The sequence below is a fragment of the Pezoporus flaviventris genome, unplaced genomic scaffold, assembly GCF_033815535.1.
Source record: "Pezoporus flaviventris isolate CSIRO_AGI_PZ_B2104156 unplaced genomic scaffold, CSIRO_AGI_Pfla_v1 ptg000013l, whole genome shotgun sequence".
Lineage (NCBI taxonomy): Eukaryota > Metazoa > Chordata > Aves > Psittaciformes > Psittacidae > Pezoporus > Pezoporus flaviventris.
In genome coordinates this window covers 6,193,560-6,220,038 of record NW_026892561.1, presented here as the reverse complement: position 1 = coordinate 6,220,038, position 26,479 = coordinate 6,193,560, and the positions used below count along the sequence as shown (strand labels likewise).

Below are 26,479 nucleotides of genomic sequence, written 5' to 3'. Positions count from 1 at the left end.
AGACTATCAGCTGTATCTGACTTCACTTTCTAAGGCAGAAAAAGATCTAAGACGTGTGTCACCTAAACATAGCTCTAGTGCCACCATTCCAAGATCTCCTGTGCTCTCTGCTACCTCTCTTGTCCAGGAGAAGGAGAGAAGCAGACAGCTTTAAAGCACAGTTTGAGCAAAAGCATTTGATGTAAATATGGGAGATTTCCTCTGAATGGTGAGTACAAATAAAGGGTCTGCCACCCAATCTGGGATCCCTGCTCCATTCAGGCCTCAGTGGAAAAGGAACTAAAACCCTACCTTGTTTGTCATGAGTGGGCTGAACCGATTATGCCAGGCACAAGCCTCACAGGGCAGTGGAGGATTGCTGCATCCTGCCACAAAAAAAACAACCTGTTATCAAAACAACCTTCCACATCCAAACCCCATTATAAACTCTTAGCCACAAACCTCCAAAGAAACTAAAATATAACTTTCAAGAAGGAGTCACAATTACACTAGACCCAAGAGCAGGACAATTGGCTTAAATCAACACCTTGTCCCTGTCTGGGGAGTTTTTCTCAGTTCCCAGCATTACACAGCTCCAGCATCTACCACTACCTGCTGATTGCTTTCCTCTCTGCCAGAGCTTACTGCCTTGCAGAAGGAAAAATATGCCACATTTTAGCTCTTCATTGAAAAGCCCGAGATCATGGCTTCAAGTCCTGAACAGATGAGTTTGCAAGTATGCACCAGTGGGGAGCAAGGATGCTCTAACACAGGTCAGATGTGGAGGAAGCTGCTGGCAGCACCCACCAGGCAGCTGAGGTTATTGCCAGAGCCAAACTGGGCCCTGAGCCACAGGGGAAAAGCTCATCATAGCCAAACCCAGCTGGGCACTTTCAGTGTTTCACACACCAGTGCTTAACATCCTTTGCGCTGCACATCCATCAGCTGAAGCTTTCCCCTCATGCAGAAGGAGGCTGCAAATCAAGGGGTACTTGCACCTCTAGCCTGCAGTTCACCTAGCCAAATGTAACGGCACGTGTATCCCCAAACTAAGGTTTTCTTTGGACATTTCACTCTCCCTCCAAGCTCCCTTTTGTAAACGGAAGCAGATCTGGCTAGCAAGCCAGCTTCTTTCTCACTGTGCAAGACACATGCACTGGATTCACTTTCCATGCTGTATTTTGGAGAGAGAAAGGGAAGCACTAATTGTGCAGACCAACAGCTCACCCAGGAACACAGAAACAGCAGCAGTTTTGGTCTTCACCAACTCACTCTCTGGGGCTACATCTACCACCAGTGAAAGGCAGCAGGGACAGAGCAAAAGGCAAAGGACTACTTACCAGTGCTGGAATAAACCTACCAGATACAGCCGTTCCTGGGCAAGCAGCACCATTAACATCCCCTTCTCACACCTCCATGCTAATGCTGCTGCTTAGACTTCTGGAGCCTCAAAGGCTCCCGGGCTCCATCCAAGAGGTCTGTTTTGCACTGCAGCACCACTCCTGGCCAAGCTTCAGGAGTTTTGCTTCACACACAAATCAAAGGGGAGAACATGACATGTAACAGTGCGGGTAAGTTCCTGAACTCACCAGTGCTCAGTTATCTCTTGACTGTCAAAAGGATCACAGGATCCCTTCCAGCCCTCTCCATGCAGCTGTATCTTTATTTTACTTCAAGAAAGCTGAGATCACAGGAACCTCCAGAGATTGATAAAGCAACAGAAGAGGGAGGTATGCTTAGCCTTCAGAGACTTAAATTGTACTAAATCCAATGTCACACAGAGAAGGAAGCAATTCTCTATTTTACTATGTCACCAAAAATTAAGACCAAAAAAAACACACAGAACTGCCAATTGTGTTAAATCCATAATTTAAAGCATTTTAATAAAAACAAAGCAAGATGCATTTCATAATCCATCCACTAGCACAATGTATAAAATCTATGAAACAACTTTAATATTAGTCACAAAAACCAACATGTTGTATAAAAATAGCTGTATGCACACTGCCAAAAGATAATGTAAAAATGCTCTGAATAGGCCATGCAAAGACATTCAGCCTTGACCTTTCAGTTTCCAAGCACTCATTGGATCTGCTACTTTATTCCTTCTCCTTCTGCTTGGGAGGGTTTTGTGCTGGCATTCAGGGGCCTCCTCCTCTCCCTCTCCCCCTGTACACAATGCCCTTGCAAAGGGTTCCAGAAATGGCTGGCAAGTTAAGGTGCATCATGTTGGGCATCTTAGTGGCCCAATTTTCACAGCTTACGTTTCAGAAAGTGCTCAATATCTGTGTCCTTCCCCAGGGACACCTCACCTTGGTCACTCAAGCCAGTACCCTTCCAAATTACTCTTGACCCCTTGTGCAGCACAGCAGTAAAACTGGAAGGAAGACTCTACACACCCAGCCCGAGGTCACTGCAGGAGCAGAATGTAACAGCTGCAGCACCATTTTTGTACAGATGTACCCCTGCGTTTGATAATCCTGAATCATTCACACATCAAAGCTCACTGAAGCCTGTCCATTCACATTAAGAACTCCAGGTAACACACACAAAAGGAGCTGGAGAAACATGAGGTTACAGAAAAGAAGATGTAACTGAGGGTAGCAGTGATATAAAAAAAAACAAACAGATACTAAATATAACCTGTTATATAAACAATCTGTTATGCTGTGGTTATCTGACTTAACAGTGTAACTGCCAGAGAAGGGGACATACTGGACACCAAGACCAAACCCAATTACAAAAAGAGATGATGTATTTTAGTTAAGAACAAAAAGATGTCAGATAAAGAAATAACATTTCCAGCTTTCATCCCACATGCTGACAACAAACTATCAACAGGGTAAAAAAGCAACCCAGCCCTTCTCATCTCCACAAGCCTGAGCGATACCTGTGCCTTTACCCCATACAGTTTAAGCCCAATGAAGGTAACGGGGACAGAGATCCACCCAGTCATTATCTTCGCTTCCTGAGTCTACAGAAAGAGAAGGGCACTGTTGGTTGAGAACAGTCCCTGCTGCTGACACAAGCAGCAGCACCTTGCAAGATGTGCCGCCAAGGAGAGCAGCCATAGGCAGGGAGAGCCTTGATGCTCTGCCAGGCAAAGCAAGAAAGTAGGTTTCCTTGTTTTCAAGCTCACATTTTAAAGCATGCTCCTCTAAGAGGAAAATAAGGAAAGCTTAGTGATTTATCACCTCAGATAATTCAGCAGCAAACCCATCTTCCCCAGTTTAAAAACATCAGTTAAATTATCTTAATGCACCAAAATCTGACAGGCAAAAAACATTCCCATAAAAAGCTGTCCCCTTAAAGTTACAAGTAGCATCACAAGAGCAAGCTTCTAATCAAAGTGTCAGAAGCAGAGAAGCTTTTATCAGCGCTGAAAATCCAAATAAGAACATAGGCTGATCTTGCCAATCCATAGCAGGGAAGAAGTTTAAAAGGCTTTATGGGGAACTGGCTGGAAGTCAGTGTTTTTGGTGGCATGCGTCATTGCTCTGCGCTTGGCCAGGCGGGACTTGGACGGAGGTGAAAGCTTCATGGAGCACACAGCATGGGCAACGCTCTCCTGCTCTGCGCTGAGTTCATTCTCATGCTGAGACAACTGCCGGTTGAGGGCTATGGCCTCAGCAGCAAAAAGTGTCAGGTCTTTCGTGCTACTGTTCCTTTTAAGGGAAAAGGAGAAAGTGGTTAAAGCCCACACAGGGTCACTTCAGCTGGTTACCCTCACAGCAGAGCATTTACATCCACAGTTTTATCTCTGATATCAAAACATCAACACAGCAGCCAAAATGACCGGTTAATATTTGCATCTCTGCACTGTGAGAACAAGCAATACATAACAAAAACATGCTGGGAATTTGGAAACAGCCACATTTCTAGTCCTCATTCTGCCAAGGGCTTCCCATGTCAATCCAAGAAGCCACCTGAGATAGAACGCTCAATTTCTGCACGTTATAAAAGGATGGGCATACAGGGCAATACCGTTGCCCGTCTTCAGAAAACTTGCAATCCCACTGTAATTGCACATCTGGCTTAAGGAAATGCATTTCTGATGGGAAGAACCACCTGGAATCACCAGTGGCAGATACAGAAACAGAAATGTGTGACTCAGGCTCTCTGGCATACAGAATCTGCCATCAAATCACTTTAAATGAGGCTTGCCCTGCTCACAGTTACATTCATATAGTGATTACCACCAACTACACAGAAGTCATATCCAAGTCCCTGTTCACCCATCAGAACGTAGCCCCTTTGGATAATGTGTGCCTTCATGCCTTTTTTTTTCCCCCTCCTGGGCAGCAAACTGCCAAAACCATCATTATTGCCTGTCTAAGATTAGCACAGCACCACAGGAATCTTCTGCATTGCCTCTCCCACAACCAAGCAAGATTAGACCATAAAGAAAAATCAGAGCTTTAATATTTCTGATATTCTTAAAATTAGTGCTGCACATTTATGAAGTTCCTTTCTCAAGCAGGGATCTTACCCCCTGATTTGTCACCTCCTTGTCATCTCTCCCTATTCTTTCAGTAATGATTCTTGGCCAAGTTTACAGACATATAAAAAAAATATTACCTTTGAAGAACTTGAGGGGTAGGTAATCCCCTTTCAGGAGCCTGCTAGAAGAAGCAGTTAAGAAGAATTAGTTATGTACGAGCAGCTGGAAACTCTTTTTCCAAGAGAGTGATAAAAACCAGGGGACTCCCCCAAATCTTTACAACTAATGGATATTGCATATAAACTAATTCACAGTGGGTTTACAATTCACATTTCATAATCAGCCTCCCCTCACAAGAAGACACCACAGTTTGCAGGTATCAGACTAAAGCTTTGGAAGCTCTCTAGAGGTTCTATCCCTTCTTTCCTGAACTGGGAACTAAAGCAAAAGAGAACACTGCTGTTCTTTTTAAAACTGTATCTACCAGCAGCCTGCTTTACTGTACTGAAGAGTAACATCATAATTAGTGTACTGCAGTGCTTGGTATCCACAAAAAAGCCATTTAAAATGCATAAGGCAATAATTAAAAAACAAAACAAAACAGCAACACATTTAAGGTTGACAGATTCATCTAAATATTTATCACACAGAGCTCCAGAAAGAATAAAGCCACTGTGTATTGTTTAATTAATCAAGAGCACTAAAACACATAATGACTCTATTAAAAGTTCAGAGACGGTGAACAACTTGTTTGTCATTCTGGAAGACAAGCCTTAAAATAAAAAATAACTATATATAAGGGGGATACATACTCCTTGAACCCACGGATGCTGCAAAACTTGAGCGGCACTAAGTCGTTCTTTGGCATCGCGAACCAGCAACTTTGAGATGAGATCTTTGGCCTCAGAGGATATATGGGACCAGTCCTTGTCAGGAAATTCATACTTGCCCTCCTGAATGCTCTCAAAAAGCTTGTTCTAGTAAAAGAAAATAGAGTGCAACCAGAAGACTTCTCAGGTGGGAATCTTCTCACTAAGTTTTATCTACCTAATGTGGTGAACTGAACCAGCCAGTCTCTTATGGAGTCAATTGAAAGCAGGCTCCAGTGTGTTGCAGCACATCCTTTGATGGACATGATACACAGTCTGCTGAAAACACCTCTCAACCCCCTTGTAACAGTGCAAACAGTGTATTCAGGTTTTAGAAATAATCAGTTCAGGCCCTCCGTGGAAACTCTCCTGGGGCTCAATCTTTATATGAGGAATTATGGCGACTGCCATAAACCAGATTGAGAATTACAGAATACAGGAGGACAGTGGGGTGGGGGAGAGGACATTACGTTCCAAGACCTTACATCAGGAGGAGAAAGAGGCAGCTGCCAAAACTTACTTTAGAAAGGGATATCATCACTCAACTTCTATATTACCACCCTCACTTCTTAGTGGCAGTTTATCCTCCCAAATAACTGGTTGGGTTACAGTCACAACTCTTCCCTGCTGGCATTATGGCCAAGTCTTACACCCTAAGTTTATGGGGCACTCTCTCACATATACTTAGCGCATGTGCATTCACCTGGCAAACTCTGCAGACTTCTCCTCTGTCCCAGCCACAGTCTGTGCCACAGTTGCCCACAAAAGGGGGGTAACCACTGAGCATGATGTACAGAATCACTCCCAGGCTCCAAAGATCACATCGCTTATCATAGAACGTGGCCTCCTCCATGAAGACTTCAACCACTTCAGGTGCCATGTATTCTGCAGACCCACACTAGGAAACCGAATTCAAGCAAGTTATCAAAAGGTGGGTCAAATCAAAACAAAACTCATGTTTGTCATTCTCCTCTCTTTATAGCAGGCAGCTTGGTCTAAAAGCAGAATAAGGCATCAGGGACTATTGAAGTTTACTGCTGGCTTTCACTGCAAGTCCCATTTTGTTAAATCAAATTACAACTGCTCCCCGCATCCCTCAAAGGTTAAATGGAATTGCCAAGAGCTTTGAAACATTTTGTGAGCATACAGCACAGGAAAAAATTAACACGTTTCAGGAGTAAGGACTACAGAGACCTTATAGAGACGTAATAGTTCCTACTGTTCTTTAGCAGAATCATAAGCTGATAATTTAATATGAATCTATGGTCATTTATACAGAGTCCAAATACTAATTTATGTATTTCAGGTTTTTAATTCTTACCCATTAGTTATCAGGCTTTTCAGAAAGTAAACAAGGGAGGCGATTTCTGTAACATATTCTTGCAAACCTGACAGATTTTCCTTTCACAGTAATAAGAAAAGCATAGCACTGTAGTTTTCCAAAGTAATGTGTATTATAAAGCCTGATTACAGAGCTTGCATTCCCCTTAGCTCATAGGTGTTAGCTACAGAACCCAAACACGGAGAAACGAACACAAAACTAGGGTTCAAACTCAGTTCATAAGCACACAAAAAACCTCCATTAAAGCTTTGATGGACCAAGATGAACAGGATCAAAGTGTTACTTCCTAGCCAAAAGGAAACTTAACACGGTGAGCTCCTGTGCTTTTGTATATTTGTGCTATGACTGGGAAACCAAGACAGTATTTTTCACCTTAAATGAACTATCCACCACTGGATGTAGGTGGCAGTAAGCCCTTTGGAAGCTCTCCTCTGGAGACAAGAAAATTTGTTCTATGGCAGAAGAGAAAAAGCATGAAGCCACACTAGGTCTCTTACCGGCGTTGTCAATTCAGGAGTAGTTATTGGAGTACATGCACTGTTCAGCTTCACCCCACTACCAAGGTCAAAGTCACATATTTTCACTGGTGATACCTAAAAATAAGGACAAAACAGTAAGGGGTCCAGAAGCCTGGGGTTAATGCAATATATACGCACTCAGCCCCGTGTGGAAAGCCCCAGGACAGAGCACAAGTTGTTCTAGCAGCAGGATTAGTGCAACCCAGTCTCTTACAGCTACATTCCACTCCTTGCATTTGCCCCCTCTGCCCCAGTTGCTCCCACACCGCCAGCATCGACCCTATTCCATGATTCTTTTACTTGGCCAGGCAAGTGACAGTATGAATGGGGGCAGTTTGGGCACATATAACGTGACCAGCTGCCTTGTAAACATTGCTTGTCCATTTGAGTATTACTGTCTCAGAAGAAATGAAGTGCTAAGTTGTAATTGCCATGCCCCCTCTAAGAACAGCTGGCTTCTTATCTCCTAGCCAGATGCTCACATTTTTGCAGCTCAAATTTAGTCTCAGGCTTCAGTCCTGTTACATTTACTTGAAGTTCACTAATGGGTTCAAAAGTTTTCAAGAAGAGCAGAGGAAACAGAGACTTTCTGGAAAGCAAGCTAAAAAATACACTTCAGAAGGTTAAGAGAGCAGAGCAGCACCTTTTCTGGAGATTCACACAGGATGTTTTCAGGCTTCAGGTCCCTGTGAGCAATACCTATACAAGAGTACAAATGTTCATTAAAGAAGATACTCTCCTGGTTAATTTCTCATCATTTCACTTTATTAGAAGAATACCCTAATAGAGAATTCTCTAATAGAGAAACATTCTAGGCCTGAGTTTGCTATATACACACACCCCCCATTAATGATACTGCAAGTAATTTAATTGCAAAGTGTATTTGTTAAAAGTCACCATGCATCCTGCTGTACTTTTATCATCCTTTAATGTACATGACAGTCAGCCAAGCAAGTAACTGAAATTGCTAACACTTTGCACACTAACAATTTGGAACATTTTGCCTTAGTCCAACTTAATTATGTTAATTAAAAGCAGCTTATTAAGATGACTGACCTGTGTACACAGTTTACCTGTGTACGCAGTTAACTCAAAACATTTTTGTGCCTTCTACAATAAGGTCCTTCTTTACAAATGGATCAGCTGGTGGTTTGCTAAAGTCCTACCAGCACAGACAATATTTGAAACACTCTCCCCAGTAAAACCCCTGAATTCCCAAGTGAAAATATCTCCCTTTAACAGGGAGGTACATACTCACTGCTGAAGCAAAGGAAAATTTAAATGGTTTAGTCAGAGATGCAGGAAAAAAGCTAAAGGAGAACAACCCAAGGACTTTTTCATTCATTCAACTGCTATAAGAACAGGCTAATCCATCGGGGAGAGCACAAATGTGTGCAATTCACAGGCAAAGGTGGTTCTGCATTGTCAAAGCAGTTCTTCAAATGTCTAAACACAATTTCCAGAAGTTCTCCAGTTTTGATCAAACTTAAAGGGAAGGCAGAAAATTGGAAGCAAAGAAATCAAATCAAATGAGCATCTTGGCTGTAATTTAACTGCACTCATGCCTTGCTTTAAAAAAATTACACTCCAAGCACACTTGATACTACTTCAGAGTACGAAAAAGAAAATACCCCACCAAATCCTAGGTATGGAAGTTCCCAATGCCTTTTCTTCAGCATGCTCCACAAGACATGATTTAAAATACATTAAAAGCACAGCATAACACCAATCTGAAGGAATCAGAGCTTTCATAAAGATGCAGTTGGCACTGCTTATGTGTGGAAGATGGCACAATGAATCCATCAAAATGGCCTGTGCTGACATTTAAAGGAAGGCTGAAAAAACTCCCAACAGCTGGCTTGGCTTTCAGTGTGAAACCCAACAGCACTTTTTTGTATTATTGCTTGAATTCAAATGTCTGATTGTGTAACATTTTATTTTGCAGTTGAACACAGAATTAAGAAGACAACTGCTTTTAAACACTCCTCCAGTGGATTATCAGCAATAAAGCACAGATATCCCAAGTGGGTGTAAGGCAGTATTATCATCCAGCTGAGTTTTAAATTACTCCTGGCAAAAGAATTAGCTGCCCTTATTCAATTTTTCCTTTTAAGCATCTAGCTATAGCAGTTCACTATTAAGCTGTGCAATAAAAATGCTTTAATTTCCTGTTTACTTTAGTGTTCTGTATGCTACTTACTAATTATTTTAATGTCACATGGAAGAACCATAAAGAGAATAATAAAATGGAAGGGGATGTTGTAGCCGATTCTGCAAGCCCTAGCCCCACCATATCAATTCACAGCAAACAGCAAGAAAGTGGATTGCTGCTCTAAAGCCATTTTAATGACTCACTCTGCTCGTTTGGGAAAAGGGGAATTAAATCTAAAAGCTGAGAGAGAACTACAGGAAGATATTAACCGAGTCCATGTTAAACTCCCTTGAATAGTGTTCCTAGACTTCTGGCTGTTAAGAAACCTACTATAGCATTAACACAAAAAAATAATTTCTCTACATGTTCAGCCTAAGCTTTCTGTTCCTTATTTGCCTCGTATCTCAAAGTCAAAATCTTCTAAACTCAGGTATTCAAAGACTACATTCTCTTCAGATTTGAGTTATCACATAGACAGGCTATGAAGATTACAACAAAAACTTAATTCAAATTAAGTTTGTTTCCACATTCAAATCAACTTCTCCTAACATGGTCACAACATGTGACAAGATCCATACACCACAGGTTTACCACTTTATTCCCTATGCATTACTATACTTTTTAAGAGATTCAACCTATTGAGGTACCAATGCTGTGATTCTAACTCAAGCATATAAGCCATCCTGTGACATGTAAGTAAAGCCTACAATTAAACATTTATTGAACTGGGGCCAGTATTAAGCAACTCGGACATCAAATGTAGATCTGCTGAGACCCACTTGGCCAAAATAAATGGAGCAAAAAATTAATCATAATAAATAACCAATAAAAATAGCCTCCAATTAAATGTCATTCTATTCAGAGGTAGTCTGAATAGAATGGACTGGAGCTGCTTAATTTATGCAAGACCAGATAATTATGACCCAGGAAAGATTTTGAAGGCATCTATCACATTCAATATGAATATATACTCTGGGGTGACCATAACACACACAGGAATTTGATTCTAAAAGGCTAGTTGGATAATACTTACGTATGCTAACAGCACAGAATAATCCATTTGAAATAAATTTCCTCAATTCATATCAGAGACAATAAAGATTTCTTCCAGGATTGCAATTAAATGAACTGAGCCTTTCCCATACATCCCTGCTTAGGTAAGATGTTGTCTATAATAAATGCAATGTATTTCATCAGTTCTCAAAGAATTTTGAAATGAAACAAAAGTACTCCTAAGCAGATAAAGCAGCAGGAGAATATTTTAACATAAATGGCCTCTCTATAAACAGAACTGCTTTTAAATCTGAGCAAGTCCAAATGAAATGAGGGCACCTTCAAACAAGGACTACGGTTCACTTCTAGGTCTCCCAACCCAACAGCGGGGGTCTAAATGTGGAGACCAAAAGCTACTATAGGCAAAGGCATCTCGTAACCAGCAGAAATTCTGGGTAAATACAGAAAAACATCTCTGTAGACCTGAAAGAGGGGAACATTAAAAAGAATATTTAGCTCCCTTTTGAATAACCTTTATACGGCAGCTTAGGTAACAAGAGCAAGCAAACAGGTTCAACCCTAATATTCATTTTCCCTGGTTGCCAGTTTAACTTTTCTTCTTCAAAAGGTTATACCATCTTAACACAGCTGATGACTTAAACTAACACATTATGAAAACAGTACTATAGAGGAAAACAGCATAAGTCATCTGGCATTGCTGTAAATAGAAATGTTAGCCAAGGCTGACTACTTACAAACAAAATGTGCTCCATCACCTAAATGTACAATATCAACTAGTAAAGACGGATACAGCTTTCTCTTACCTTTTGTATGAAGAAAATCCAGAGCAGAGGCAATGTCTCTCACCACTTTGCTAGCTTCTCGTTCATTGAAGTGCTTCCGCTTTTGAATATGGGCCAGAATTGAACCTGCCAGAGTAAGAGGTGAAAGGGAAAACCATAGCATGAATGCTGCCTGGGCTGAGAAAAGCCTCTGTCAAGTACAAGGACAAAAACACATCACTACTAGTCTGACACAAGGCGAGAACGGATTTCAGCATGAGCTGGGCCAGAAGTAATTTAGAGAAGTTATTTGTAACAATCACTCTGTCCTAGTATGTTTATGTGGCAGGAACTGAAATGTCACAATCCTATGTTTTTATATGAAAAGAGCCTGAGAAAATAATGACGAACTAGTACCAAATATCATGAATTCATAACCTCATTTCTCATATTTTGTAACAGCCTTTCACAGCAGACAACTTCTGTAGACCAAACAGGAAAATGACTAAGAGAAAGGTACAGCTTCAATACTTCAGCACGCCAGGACATAATTTTCAAACACTGCAGCCCTCTAGTTTAAGCAGAGCATGAAAGGCACTCACTTTTTACTGCCTCAGCAAGACTGGTCTGTTTTCCACACACTGTAAGCAGTAGAGACTTGCTAACAGTACTAGTAACAAACATCAGCAAAGGATGTATATAGCACTTCAGCCAAACCCCATGCCGCAGGTGACCATGCTCAAATTAGCTCTCCTCATTTTGTGTAATGTGACAATTTAAGCCTTGTGTATGTGGATTTTCTCTCAACATCAGCAAAATTAAAACACATCCTACTTTTAAATACACATTAAAATTCCCGCTGACATCAAGGTCAGGTTTGGACACTGACTTAATGCAAAATTTGCCTGGGACAGGACCTCTCTGACAAAAGACCTCTCAAATATAAAGACTATAGGTTGCAGGCAGAGCTCCACTGGTATCCCCTTTAACAAAGGATAAAGGGAGGTTCAATTCCTTAATTTAAACTGAATTCCATCAATCTTCTCAAAATCTTTAATTGGGCTTTTTTAAGACATTTTTAATGTAGTCCACAGGGATCCAGGCCCACTGAACAGCTTTACTACAGCCTTCCATTTTCTTACTCAGAGAGGTATATTTATAAAAGCAATCAAGCTGAGAAATTTACGAAGTAGCTGCCATCTGTTATTAGCCCCCAACACAGTAAACATTTATATCTTGGGTGATTTAATTTTTATTCTTCAGCTCTAGATGTGGAAGGAAACATCTCATTCTCTATTGCGGTAATTCTTTTTCTTAAACCATCAATGCTGCTGCCACTCCTCCACAGCAAGGATTTAGAGAGGAAACAGTTAAGAGTCAAAAAGAAGAAAGATGGACAAAAGACTCTTCAGATATGCTTTGATATGACAAAAGCTTCTTCAGATACACAGAGATATGCTGTGTCAGGCAGATGGAGGATGGCCACTTTGGATCAGGTTATCAGATTCAAATACAGGTTTCCCTTGACAAATAACACTGTCTGGTTTGCTACAGATTTCTTAAGGGCACAGAGTTCAAAGGGTTTTCCTGGTATAGTTGTTCTTTACACCTTTAGAAAATAATAACAGTTCTTGAATGTTTCTATATTGCTGTGGAAAAGGCCCCAGGCTTTGCAGGAAACAATACTGAGCCATCTGAAGTGCTTATTTCACTCAGCAGGTTTATTTCAGATTGTCCTTCTAAATAGAGCTAAAGTTCCAAACTCAGATAAAAACTGTATCATTAACAATGAAAACATACTCTACAGACTTTATATTCAACCCACAGAGGAATCCCACAAAGAGAAAGAAAAGCAGGGCACTCCTGCCACAGTTGTTACCATCACTTCAGTATTCATCAGAGAGAAAGCATCATGTAGCACCTCCCAAAATGCATTTCAGAGGGAAAAAAGGGAGAAAAGGATTCTTTTATCATGCAAGTTCAATATAATAAGCTGGATTTTAATGCTTTCAATTAAAAATGCTGTCAGGCAAGAATATTAAAAGGGCTTCTGCATATCATGGTAAACTGAACACAGCTGAAACAGCAGTACAGCTCCTTCAGTTACTCAGCTACAGGAAAGCAAAGCTGAAAATGGAAAGCCCAAGTTATGTCCCAGCATTGTAGGTAACATCAGTCTCTGAGACTGGAGTTATTAAAGTAAAGCTTCCATTGAAGGTTAATGTTCTCATTCTTGCCAGCCAGGCTGCTTACATCTGAATCTGTAGTGCATCAGAAGCTGGTCTGACCCCTAATTCTCATTATCTTTTTCTTCAAACCCACATACTTCACATTTCAAATACTGAAATGTTTCAAAGAGAAAACTAGCCTCAGATCTAGCTGACCACTGTAAAAACAGTAGCTATGAGAGAGAAGAAGGTGTAGCATTATTACCCTTCCAGCAGCAGCACAGGTACCCTGACAATGACAGTCTCACAGTCAAAGAGGAGGGTTAACTAATAGAAGAATGTGGAGATGGGAAAACAGACAAATGCAGATTCATCCCAATCGAGCCCTGCTATACCTAATTTGACAGAGAAGTCTGTGCATTAAGAGGAACAGTGTTAGAGAAAACCACAATGAAATGATGCAGTAAATTTAAGGGAAGGTAAACCAAAGCTTTTACTCAAGAAAACCATACCCTTCTCTTTTTAAAGAGTTCTGCATCTATACTGAAAGAATTTACATTTCCTGTTCACACTGTTTGCCACTGAAAACCTTCTTGAGCAGTGACAATAGATGATGTTCCATGGACAGACTATATTCCTTCAGAAACTCAGGGTTTTTTTGAAAGGTGTCCACACTTTTAACTCACAGTTTTGCACAGCCACGCAATTAATGGATACTGTAATCATACTCAATGCAGTCAAATGTGAGAAAATCCACAAAGTGCTTCTGGAATGAGAAGTAGCCTTCTTATTGCTCAGGTGACTGTTAAATGCTGAAGACCAGTGACTACACATGCTGACTGGACTGGCCCTCAAACAGCAACAAGCAGACTGCTTTACAATTACAGCAACGTAAGGCAGAAGCAAGATGTTGTTCAAACCAGCTCTCCTTGAATTACAGGAAGCAAAGCCAATCCTACATTAAGGGAAAATACTACAAAGTATATAGATGCCGGACTAAGATCATGCATAGTAACTGACATACTGCATGTCTCCCCTTGTCTGAAGGTACACTGACCTAGTAACTACATTCCAAAGCTTCAACTTTAGTAATGCTGACATTTCCATTGCTTAGCTGCAGAAATGGATTGCAGATGTATGACCAGACCCATCAATATTCAAGAATAACCCCACTTCAAGCTTTGTATATTAATTCCTCTACTTCCTTTTTGTCTTAATTATCAGGTATTTGTAACAAGTTCTTCATTTTCTACTTTAAAACACTGAGACAAACAGGACCAAGATGACTGACCAAGATAACAAGGTAATTCCATGAACGAAAGCACAGTTACTGCACAGTACCTCCTCGCAGCTTCTCGAAGACAAGGTAGTATCTTGTATCATCTTCAAAAAACTCTATTAACTCCAAAATGTTCCTTTAAAAGACAAAAGAAACCAAAGGGGAAATGGGAGAAACAGGCACAGACTGTAAACAGAGCAGTAGTTTCAGCATGGGTAATTAGGAAGTGGCAGAAGTAACCAAACTAAAAGCTCAAATTAAAGAAGTTGCTTTGGTTGCCTATGGCATTAAAACCACATTTCCAAGTCACACTGAAACTGAAGCACGGGAAGCAGGCCAAACACCAAAATCAGGGTTGTGAGAGACTTCTGCTACTTCTCAATTGACAGGAAAATAACCGGTAATAGGTTGTATTTAATAATTTAGAACACTGCATTTGTGCTGAAGGCAAGAACATAAAAATAATTAAACTGGCACTCTTTTTCTCTCTGGAAATCACAAGGCAAAACACATAGGGCTCAAAAGGAGACAGGCATCTGTCAGCATGATATTAAATCCAGCACTGTAGTTACGATTTGCAGGCTATCTCGCTCCTGTTTAGCTAGTGTACAGACTATGCAGCACAACACAAACACCCCATGTTGCTTTGAGAACGACAAAAGCGTACGACAGATTCTTCTATACTTAATGGCACACACAAAATCCAAATTCTGTGTGTAGTCATAAGAGCTTGAGCTTTTCCATCAGTTACGTAACTGGATGACCATATGCTCTTAACCACAAACAGAACAAAGATATAATAAGCTTCTCTATAGCACAACTCAAACCCATGAGTATGGTAAACAAGTTTGTTTTTAAATTATCTTTAGGTATTGTACTAAAATTTCTTTAAGGAAGGCTCGATATAAACTGCACAACTGAGTACAGATAACAGCTGCTGTATACATTCCAGACTAACAGAGGCATCTAAAGGAGTAGCTGAAACTCATCACAGAGGCATCACTGCCACTGGCTGGGCAGCCTTTGCCTCCTCTTCAGGCACAAGTGGCAGATTTAAAGTTGCTTCATCCTGTGGCTATGTGAAGCCAGCACACATCCAAATGAAAGCTAAATTAGCTTTTGGCTGATCTAAGAGTTCCAGTGCAAAAGCAGGAAGGCTGACACAAAGAGGACAAACCACACATTAGGGAAATGAATGGCAAGACTGTTCCTTTCAACAGCAGCTGGTATCGGGTCAGCTTTTACTGATGGTGAAATCACTGGGGTGGGTGTCAAAATGTTAATTCCTCATTTGGCCAAGAGCCATGCATTGCTGAAGTACATTCAGGCTACAGTGACCTGGTTGCTATCTGAGTTATGTGAATTTTAATTTATAAATATCTCCCTAAATTTCACAGGTAAGAGAAGTGGAAATTCTTATTTTGAATAGGTCAAGCCTAAATTTCAATTGGTTTTGAGGGGACTATTGCAAAGCAACTAACCTAGTCACATATAAGAGGCTTGAAAGCTTGCAAAAACATTCAAGAAACTTCGAACATAGAAACCTGCACAAGACTCTGTACTTACTTGTTCCCCTGACACTGGTACAGCGTTTCTATTTCACGGAAAACCCGACTCCGACTATGCCCCGCATCTTTTTCAATGATCTGTGGAAAGAGTTACAGCTCAGGTTTGAAAATTCACTGCAGAAACTGTGCATGGCTGTGGAATACGGTAACTGATGTAAGGCCTGAATCTCAGGTACGCCCACCAGAGAAAAAACACTCCGCCTTTGATTAATTTCTTATCTGTCATTTATTTACAGTGTCAGCATAGCTCTGGAGGGCATTCGAAGGACAAGAGAAATGAGGACAGGAAGAGAAGTAAGGAACTAAATCCACATGTTACACAGTCAACTGACTAGTTACCACAAGGTTTTTCTTGCATCACTTTAAATCTGCAGTGTGCAGAAAAGAATATCCGTTTGAGTCCAAACAAAATCAGATTTAAGTCGCATCAGACACTGAACAGCCAAAAATAAGAGATTTGTCATTATAGGCATTTAAGTAATAAGTACCAAATTCACCACAAAATGAGTTTGTTCCATAGTGCAAACTTCATGGAGACCCAATAGTAGGATTTAACATGTTAAAGAAAACATACATTCAATCTCTGTACTGCCATCAGAAGTCACCTTCTTTCACATACTCCTCTGAAAGAGCCTAAAAGAATACAAGGGCTTTCTACAGAGGATGCGACTGAACAATTACTACGTGACATGAAAGCTCATGATATTACCACAAATGCTACCACCATTTATACCCAGTATCGGTTTCTCATCTTTACAGCCAGAGTTCTGCGGTACAGAAGAGGCAACCATGCACCAATACTACATGAGACTTGGTATCTGATCCTGTCTAGTTCATAATAGAGTGGTTTATTTGTTCCAACTTCAACAATTCTACAAAGTGCACACAAAACTATAGCACCTGCAGGACTAGATTCTTAATGGGGCTTAAAATTTGCGGCATGGTTCTGGAAAAGAATCAAGCATAAAGCTTGTATTTGTAATTAAATGGGGGACACAAAATAACTACCAATCTGCTGATAGGCCCTAACACTTAATATAGTGGCATTAATGAAGATTCACCTTTATCAAAAAATAAGAGACGGCTTTACATTAACTAACAGCAATAACTGATGCTCTCTGAATTCAGAGCAGCATTCTCAAAAGCTTGCATTATTTGGTAGGCCATGCTAGACAATGGCTCTCCCCCTTCCTTCATAAGGAGAGATAAAAACTTGTTGGACTACAGTCAAATCAGGACATGAGAGGAAAACTTGCCCTGAGATCCATCCATCACATAGTCATTTGCTGTTTGTGAATTCCATCCATGGTTGATATTACCAGTACACTCTGGAAGCACCATACTTAAGATGACAAAAACTTAATTGTTCTAAAGCAGGCTCATTTAAATCATCAAAATATTCTGCTATTACCCACTCTATTACACGTTTTCACTGAGATATTAGGAGGAAGAAGATATATTGCCCATGAAGTGATGCTGCTTTTATTCTATACTTACTTTTACTGCATATTCTTTCCCAGTTTGGAGGCTGACAGCACCCTGAACTTTGGCATATGCTCCCTCACCAAGCAGCTCTGCAGTCAGCTTGTACAAGTCTGGCAAAGAAATCCAACAGAAAGGACACATTAGCCACAGCATTTCAGTGAGTAACACCAAGACAAGCTATTTATCTGATGAGCATCCCTCATATGACAGCAACTGAAAAAATTGCCTTGGTAATGAAGATAGAAAATAGATTTATGAAGTATTAAAGTAGATGTGCCAGCCTTAATTATGCCTCATTTTTCACTTCCCCCCTTCAAATTCCTGAAAGATTTAAAGGAGACTTCATTCCAGCATCAAAATTACAAATCTGTTCATACAAGAAACATTTTATATCTCGGCAATTGCTAGGACCTCATCCACTTTCCCTGTCATGTAGAACTCAGAACCATTTTTTTCAGATTGAAAACATATCACTCCTTGATCAGAAAATGCCTACTAAGTATTCAGATTGGAGGGCTTAAATCTAAAAGACTGCTACCACCTTGATTTGCAATTTACCTTATAATGTTTCTTGCCCGCTAAGAAGTTTTATGCTCATCAGCTTTATCACACTGAACTCTTTTTATCTACAATGCTTCACAGAATGAAGACCAAAATATAGAGGATAAGAAAAACACAAACATCAACTTATTATAATATTTGCCAAAAGCAATGTTAAGAAAACCGAGAACAACAGAGGGAAACAGACCATTAAAATTAAAAGCTTAGAAGTTGCCACCAACCTTCAAACTTCCCAGGGACGTGATCTGTGGCTCTGGTTCTTTTTTTCTTTTTCCTTTTCCCATTGTCTGCTATGGGGAGAGGCTGACTGCTGACCATTTCTGTGTGGCAGAACATAAAGGTGCCTTTAACACACAATCAATTATTTACTTTAGGAGAAAACGAACATGCTCTTCTGTGCCTATGTTTTTAAGCTATCCAAAAGATTCTCTGTTTATCTTCATCACAGGCTGCCATATCAGAGGAAACCTAAAAAGACAATTTGGGCTCTAATTAACAGCTCTGGGAAGGTCTGATAAACAAATGTAAAAATAGAAGGAATAACTACACTGAATCCTCCTCTCATAGCGCAGTAAGGCAAAGCATGGGAATAACTTTGTCAACAAGCACCATCAGCTACCCACAACATAACACGTGCTCTGCTGTAAGACAGGATTTACAGCCCTCACAAGGGTGTTATTCTTTGAGTTATTCTAATGGTTTACAAGTAGATGTTTTTTTTCCAAGATAGCTTAAGGAAATTAATTTCCAAAACAGGAGGAAGGTGTGGGGAAGTTTCAAATAACCTGAAGAAACAAAGCAGCCGCAGGAGTGAATAGGTCAAAGGAGCAATCTAGGTCAGTTTATGCTGCTAAAAGGCCAGAAAAAAGTTTCTCACATAAACATGATGTGCCTTTCTAAACCACAGATCAGTGGATAACTTATGCTCCAAAACAAGCAGTGGTTACAGCATTTAGGTATTTTTTTCCTGCACCACTACCTGCAGATATTACAAGAGCTAAGGCAGAGATAACAATTCACTGATGCAAGATAATAGGGAAGGAAAAGAAAGAACACCCACATATTCTTATGGAAAGCCTGAATAACATTGCCATACACTTTCTCTGCTAGAGGTTGCTTCATACAGCTAACCTATCTCCAAAAAGGCTAAACAGTTCCACTCCATACTCACATGAGCCCTTCACACCATCAGTCATAGCCTATCAAATTGGCCTTAACAGTTAAAAATCATGGCTCACAGTCTTTTAAGGCAGTAGCAAAGCACTGCTAAGACATTTTACAACCAGGATTTCTAAGAAAATTTGCAATTAAAGGCCCTGTACTACAGAAAAAAAACCTAGAAACAGCCTCATTATGAACACTAGTCATGAAAGAAGAGCAAGACCTAAAAACAACAACAAAAAGTATTCTGGCAATCCTCCTCTAACAGAGAGCCTTCTTAAGCAGTGGGTTTTCTGCCTTGTGCTCTTTCTAAAGTACTCTTAACACACAGGAAAGGTTCAGAGGCAGAAAATATTACCCAACAGCCTACCAATATATGATATATTTTTCTTTGCTTCATTCTATTTTCCTTGCCAGTATTTGTCAGTAAAGGCTATTATGACTGTCACTTAGAACTTGCACCTTGCCTAAAAATTTAAGACAAGTGCTATTTTGAAGCCCTCTTTCTTTAACTGAAACATTTAAACATGTTCATTTTAAGCCTCAAGACAATAGTAAATCCTCATTTCCAAGTCTTAAGCAGAATGTGTTAAGAAATCATCAGAATGGATGACATATGCGAGTTCTTAAATACAGTGAGATATGAAAGCATACATTTTACCAACTTCTGAACAGCTTCCTTTTAACTCAAACTGACATACATACAGTTTTGAATTTTAACATAAAGAAAAGGCTTGCCTTTGACAGCAAGTTCCAGCTCTCCCTGATTTCAATTCAGCCTACATTAGAAGTTATTCAGAATTGGGATCTAAATGACGCATACGAAGCTGCTCAGAGGTAGACCTGGTCCGCTTGAAAGTGGTGCTTGATTTCCAGAAAGCACCAAGTCATTTTAATGACCTGACCTTCTGCAAGTCAACAAGTCATATGTAGACAAGTTCTATTCCATTTCAACCATTACACGGTTTCAGAGCTTGTAATAGACTAAAACTTAGCAAAAAGACAGGAGATGAATCCTGCATCTTAGTACAGCTGACATATTTCTTCACAACCCTCCCCTGCACTCTGCCACTTGGCTATGATATTTACCATCTGGTGTTTAGTAACTCACTGCATTACTTCAATTCCCTTTAGTCTGACTCAGTTCCTAAATTGCAGAGAACTGCTTCCCTGAAACCAGGAAGTTCACTGGTCATGTATACAAAAAACAAGTTACTGAAAAGCTGATGTCTTCAAACTATAGTCTTGACCAAATTTGTTATCAGACAGGCATGAAATGTTTGCTATGTTAGATTCTTATTACCCTTCTGGTCTGCTATTTCACATCATGGTGTAGTTTGCTTTTGTCAACACAGCTTTGCCTTTAAAGGTATTACAGCTTCATTCTCGTTATTCATTTTGTTATACTGAACGTAAGTAACAGCTGGTATGACAAAAAAAAAGCCTTTAACTTAGCCAAATGCTTTAGAGGTTTCTCCAGGTTTCAAATAAATGCTTGTTTCTGTGAGCATACACCAGAAAGTTTCTGATGACACTGAAAGACAGTGTGCCTCAACCATCCCAGCAATGCTGAGGTGTTTTTACATACCGCAGGACTACCTTTGGTGACAAGGACACTGTGGGGCCCTGAGGAAGCTCCCCCTGTCAGACAGAAAGCTCAGAAACTGGATGAGCTGCTTTGGAGGGAAACGGCCCACAGACACATCAGGCCCAAGATGAATGTCTAACTGTTGTCATGTTAAGGTCATTTTACAACATGACCCAAAGCATTGAACGCCTGCTTCCACCAAACCAACTTTTCCACCCACTTTATAATGTATTCTGGCTGGGTGCAGGGAGGGGGGCGTAGAAGACTGCTTGATGTTCAGAGCAGACTAGCCAAAACTTTGATAAAAAGCACTTCTTACATCCCACTTGTCCATAACAATCAGACTGTTCTCCAAGAACTCCTGTCTGACCAGCAGTCTGATAAAAGCTGAAGAAACAGGGAACAGTTAAAATTCTGATCTGTCCTCCTCCTCCAGTCAGATTAGGATTATTGCTCACAGGATAATGTAACCCAGCCAAATCCATACTGCAACAAAAAAGAGAGCAAGTTTCTGTCTTTGCTGCAGTTTTGTTGAAGTCCTGTATTTTATTATCATCATCATAATTCAGTGTTAAGGCAGTATTTAACATAGGTATTATTCAGAGCCTATCTGAGAATGTACAGTTACAGCCCTTCCCTTTTGTTATTGTGGTCTCTACACCTACCTTCAAAAGGATGACAAAAACACTTATCATAAAGAAGACCTGCAAACAATACCAAGTAAAGAAGGAACAATTACCACAAGTTTCACTTCATCCAGATCTTAAATGACCTTTCATCTTGCTTCCTAACACTTCATAAACAAACATGCCAAAATCCAAACTTGCCTCTAATTCTAATCCACTCCCCAAAGGAAGGAAGGGTATATTTAGAAAACAAGCACATATATATACAAGCACACATATATTTAGAAAACAAGCACAAGTACAGGAAGCACTTGGAGAACACAGATGCTTTTTCTATTGAGAAGATACCTTGTTTGGGTGTTTGAATTCAATAGAAGAAGGCAGTTTAAGAAGAAAGCGTGGACACTCCCACCTCCTTCCAAACTGGGTCTTGCTTAAGCCGCAGCTGAAAAGAAACACAATCACATTCACATTCAGAAATCACATAAATATTATCACAGACATTTGGGTAGCGCTCAGAGTCTCAAGAGATTGTAAGAACCAGTTTTGCAGGGCTTCATGTGAGCACACAGCAAGAGTGCACCCCTGCATTAAAGACTTAGTAACTCTAAAGTACAAAATGAAAACCAGTGTTATTTCCAGCCCTTGCATCATTTCAACTGAAGAGCAAATCCCCTCCTTACAGTCCTGCAAAAACAATGGAGGGATTTAAGGTGTTCATTAGCTCTTGTTGTTATGCCTCTGGAGAACCATAACTAGTTTAGATACGAAATACAGAATTACTGCTAACAAACAAGACTTATCATACTCCTAACCTATATCAACTCTCTGCCAAGACAGAGCACCACAGCTACAGCCATAACAGCATCAAGTTAAAGCATGTCTTGAAGTTGGTCTCAAGGCAGCCAAACAGCCTCCAACACCAGGAGCATAAGAAAGCATTTTTCACAGCTGAAAAGCTTCTCCTGAGAACAGGTACCACAAGTACTGAATTCACTCCTAGCAATCAGCAAATGAGGCAGCGATGTTCAGGTAATACCGTATGAAGAAAAGAGAAATCAGGAGCCTCAAATAAAGCTTTTTGCAGATTCACAGAGGATAGCCACAACCCAGAATTAAATAGACTAAACAAATCAAAGTTGATGTGCTATCACAGGATGTTTTCAGACCACTGAGGTGGTACCTAAGCAGCTGCAGTAACAAAACTGTTACTGTTCCACAGATGCTGCAAAAGCAAAGGCTTTTTATTCTGAATAAAAGACGACTGAGATCCCTGATGAGGCTTCTGTAATTGAGACTTAAAAACACTATTTTGACTATCTGAACAACAGGCACACCAGTCAGCACCTTCTGAATAGCATCCAACTTCCCTGTTGATTTATTCTTCTTTTCAAAGCCATTGTTTACTTCTTCAGCCACAGATTCAACGGAATAGTTAGGCATGAGTAAGCCCCTTGATTCCACAGGCATGACATACCTGTGACTCTCAGACTTCAAACATAAAAGTGTGTGCTCAAAACTCAAAAAAAAAAATAAGTTAAGCCACTTTAAAGTTTCAGACATCCAGAGTTTTAGACATAGAAACAAAATGGAAACAGATTTCAGGCTGAGGGTCCTCCCAGCTCAGTTGCGCACATGGTCCTTGGACACTCCCTTCTCCAGCAACACTTTGATACCTTTACATGTGGCTCATAATGACATCCGACTCACTCAGCAGGTGCCTATTCTGCCGAAATCTACTAGTTGGCAGGAAGCTCAGAAAAATCAAAGTTATCTTTATGAAGAAACTACATAATGATTAATTGTGCTGGTAGCACTACACATGAAGCGGAACACAACTTGAAGAAGACACATACCCAGTCCTCTAGAACAGCCCTGTGTCAAATCCAGAGGCAGATTATTTTAATACTTACTCTGTATTGAATTAACTAAAAACCTGAATTTCAAACTGTAAGAAGTGAGTATTCTTACAGGTCATTAATCTTTACAGTAGTTTGCCATAATTCACTCTTAGCTGCCAGAGCTACTTTCTTACCCCACCTACACAAAAGCTTCTAGTATAATTTAATTAATTAATCTGAATTATCCATGCAGGAAGAGTAACTTAAAAGCATTCCAACATTTTCCCAATAAGATACAGGAGCATTAATATTTTAAAGTGAACACCTCGAGAGTCCACAGGAAGCCCAAGCAATCCGATTTCATGAAAGAGCAAGTCTGAGAAAAATTACCAATTCTGCCTTATCGCTGTAACACCCACAGAGTTTAACAGCTGACACCATCCTTCTCAAATCCTTCGGTCTGCAGAAAAGGTTACAGCAACCTTTTTCTTTACTTCTACAATTGTCTTTCTGATTCTCTCCTGTCACACTTCTAGAAGACCAGAGTCACCTTATATTCTGTGTACACAAGCTGCAGAGTCTAACTTCTCATGCTCTCTCTCAGCTATCCACTTCCTTTGCAAACTAAGCATGGGGCTTCTGAGGTTCTGAGTCAAACCTTCCAGCAATGGGTGGATCTCACCTTGCAGGACAGCACATAAAGTTATTTCAAACAGATTCCTCCCACTCCAATTTATTTCTTCACCATGATTACTACTGGAGAAGCAGGGAGAAGCTTAATGGAGAGGAGAGCACACAGCATTCCTTTCCCTCTCCTGTTGGGAGAAAACACACTATTTTAGCACACATGCTGTAGACATGAGATCTTCTGCTGAGGTCTGGCTGTGTCTGCATAGACACACATGAATTTCTCAAAAAGCATCAGCTATCATGACAGCAAAAGAACTGTTACCATCGCCACTGGAAAGTCAAAAGAAAATAAGGCAAGTGTGCTGACCCTGCTATGAGTTAACAAGGATAACAAATGAAACTGAAGGTAGCTTAAAAACAGTGTAATCTCTTTAATTTCTTGTTCTAGGACAACATGCCTCTGAGCTACACAGATGAGAGGTCATAATAGGGTGTATTTCATGGGGCTGACAAATAAATGCCAATGGTAAGCCTTGTCAGGAACAGCATGGCATACACACCGGATATAACCGTGAAGACCATCTTTCCTCCTTCCACATACAACAGCACAGCCAAACAAGATACTTAGTGCTCCTGACCACTGACAGACAATTCATATTTAAGAATTTCCAAAGTGCAGTAGGAACTCAGCTGCAAAATTACTTTAAACTCCAGATCACACATATTCTAAATGAAAAAAGTCCTTACAATAGTACTTTGACTCAACCACTCAAAGCCTCTCTAACCCTTGGAGCTCATTTAAATTAAGGAGATACAGAAGGCAAGCAAGTTCTGAAGGCCACTTACTAAACAGTAAGTGGCTTACTCTCTTCTGTATTTTATGGCATCAACAACTCTCAGAAGACTGCCTCTGAGTCACCAGTTAGTTCCCTTAACCCCACTCAGCTCCCTCGCTAGTTTTCAAGGCTAAACCAAACACTTCTTAGAAGACAACTTTTAATTTTATACAGATACAAGATAAGCATTTCCTGTTCTTACTCCACACCCCACAAATGATCAGATTATCACACTTGTCACTGGAAAAAAAAAAAAAAAAGCTACACAGCATACTCCCGTATTAGCAAGCAGCCTTGTCTGGAGAGGTTCGTCTACCTAAATGTGTTTTTAAGTCTGAAGAAAGATATTTCTTCCTTTTCCCTCCTCTGTACTTCCAAATCTATCTGAAACTGAAATTTCAACTCTAGTTTTAATGAATAGTCATTAAAAGCCACTGCAGTTTCACAACTGATGTCACATAAAACTTGTATCAGTGTTACAACATTTGTTACCAGGAGGGTACAGGAAGATGAGAGGAAATTCCTCACAACAGTAAATATCTTCTTTGAAAGCATTAGGGTGCACTGATACAGCAACCATACCACAAAATAATGGGACAGAATGGGTTAGGTCGGAAAAGACTGCCAGTATCATCATCAAGAAACCTTCAAGTGTCCAAGGCACCCAAACCCACCTTACCTGGAGGGCTGCCAATACCAAAACCTTTAGAACTGCAGTGGAAGAAGTGTTATTTTGCCTTGCTTCCGTCTAGCACCTGGAAAGCACGAAGACGAGCTCTGTTTTGATAAAAATAAGTCAAACTGTAGTACTTTAAGGTTATCAGAATATATGCCAACCTTTTCACACTAATTGTGGGGCATTAATTTGTATGATAAGGCTTTTATAAGCAGTAAGCTCATAAAAGTAAAAAAAAAAAAGTCTAACAATTTATTTACTTCTAAACAAAGCTGACACTTCACAAACAAGTGCCAGTGGTATCACTGGGATGGGCTGAGTTTTGGCTATCGCACACACTACTGAAGCCAGCAGCCGAGCTGTCACCAGGGCTGTACCGCTGCCTTGTGCTTCTCTTCCCTCCAAATGCTCTCAGAAGGTCACCCCGGTCAGGCTGACAGATACCGCAGAGGTAACAGGTTAAATCAAGACTGATTTGCAGTGTTCCCAGGGGCTCACAGGTCTCACTGTTTTATGACAGATGAAACACACAAGAAGAACTAAAAGCCCGCTTGTCATCCGTCCTAGGAACAGGTTCATTCGCCTTTGCCCACTCTTCTCCCACTCCAGCAACACTTCTCATAGAAAGCAGCCGCCATAGGAGTTCACAGCCTTACCATTCTTTATTAAAAGCATAAAGTATGTAATACGGCAGTTTAACCCCCTCGGGGAACAAGCAGCTCCAAGCAGTAACTCCCACATCCCTCAGAGAGGACCCCGAGCTGCTGGCCGCCGGGCTGAGGCCACTTCACCCGCTTCCCGATGCCCCTGGTCCCCGCCACCAGCAACCCGGGCTGCCACCGCTCCCGGTCAGCGCCTATCCCTCCACATGCCCCGTGGCTCGGACAAGGACCCCCGGGGCTCCCCGTCGCACACCTCCCCTCAGCTGGCCGAGGCGGGAGAACAGCGATCTGCCTCTCCCCTCATCGCTGCCGCGCAGCCCCA

The 26,479-nt window shown here is 40.7% G+C and overlaps 1 protein-coding gene across 4 annotated transcripts; it reads right to left on the bottom strand.

Annotated features, from left to right (window-relative positions):
* Positions 1–2,309: 2,309 nt before the first annotated feature.
* Positions 2,310–25,546, bottom strand: MKNK1 (MAPK interacting serine/threonine kinase 1). 4 transcript variants are annotated; one of them, XM_061451320.1, is made up of 13 exons: positions 25,523–25,546; positions 21,861–21,957; positions 18,359–18,457; positions 17,589–17,686; positions 16,090–16,169; positions 14,586–14,659; positions 11,119–11,223; positions 7,793–7,848; positions 7,129–7,224; positions 5,993–6,187; positions 5,233–5,397; positions 4,558–4,601; positions 2,310–3,644 (listed from the first exon to the last, which is right to left on the bottom strand). In XM_061451320.1, exons 3-13 carry the CDS (start codon positions 18,453–18,455, stop codon positions 3,416–3,418), a joined length of 1,239 nt encoding a protein of 412 aa, XP_061307304.1. In that variant the 5' UTR covers positions 18,456–18,457; positions 21,861–21,957; positions 25,523–25,546; the 3' UTR covers positions 2,310–3,415. The 4 variants fall into 4 exon arrangements, with proteins under 4 accessions (XP_061307304.1, XP_061307305.1, XP_061307306.1 ...); XM_061451321.1 differs by lacking the exon at positions 21,861–21,957 and having other exon boundaries at positions 25,523–25,540; XM_061451322.1 differs by lacking the exon at positions 25,523–25,546 and having other exon boundaries at positions 4,558–4,598.
* Positions 25,547–26,479: the final 933 nt, after the last annotated feature.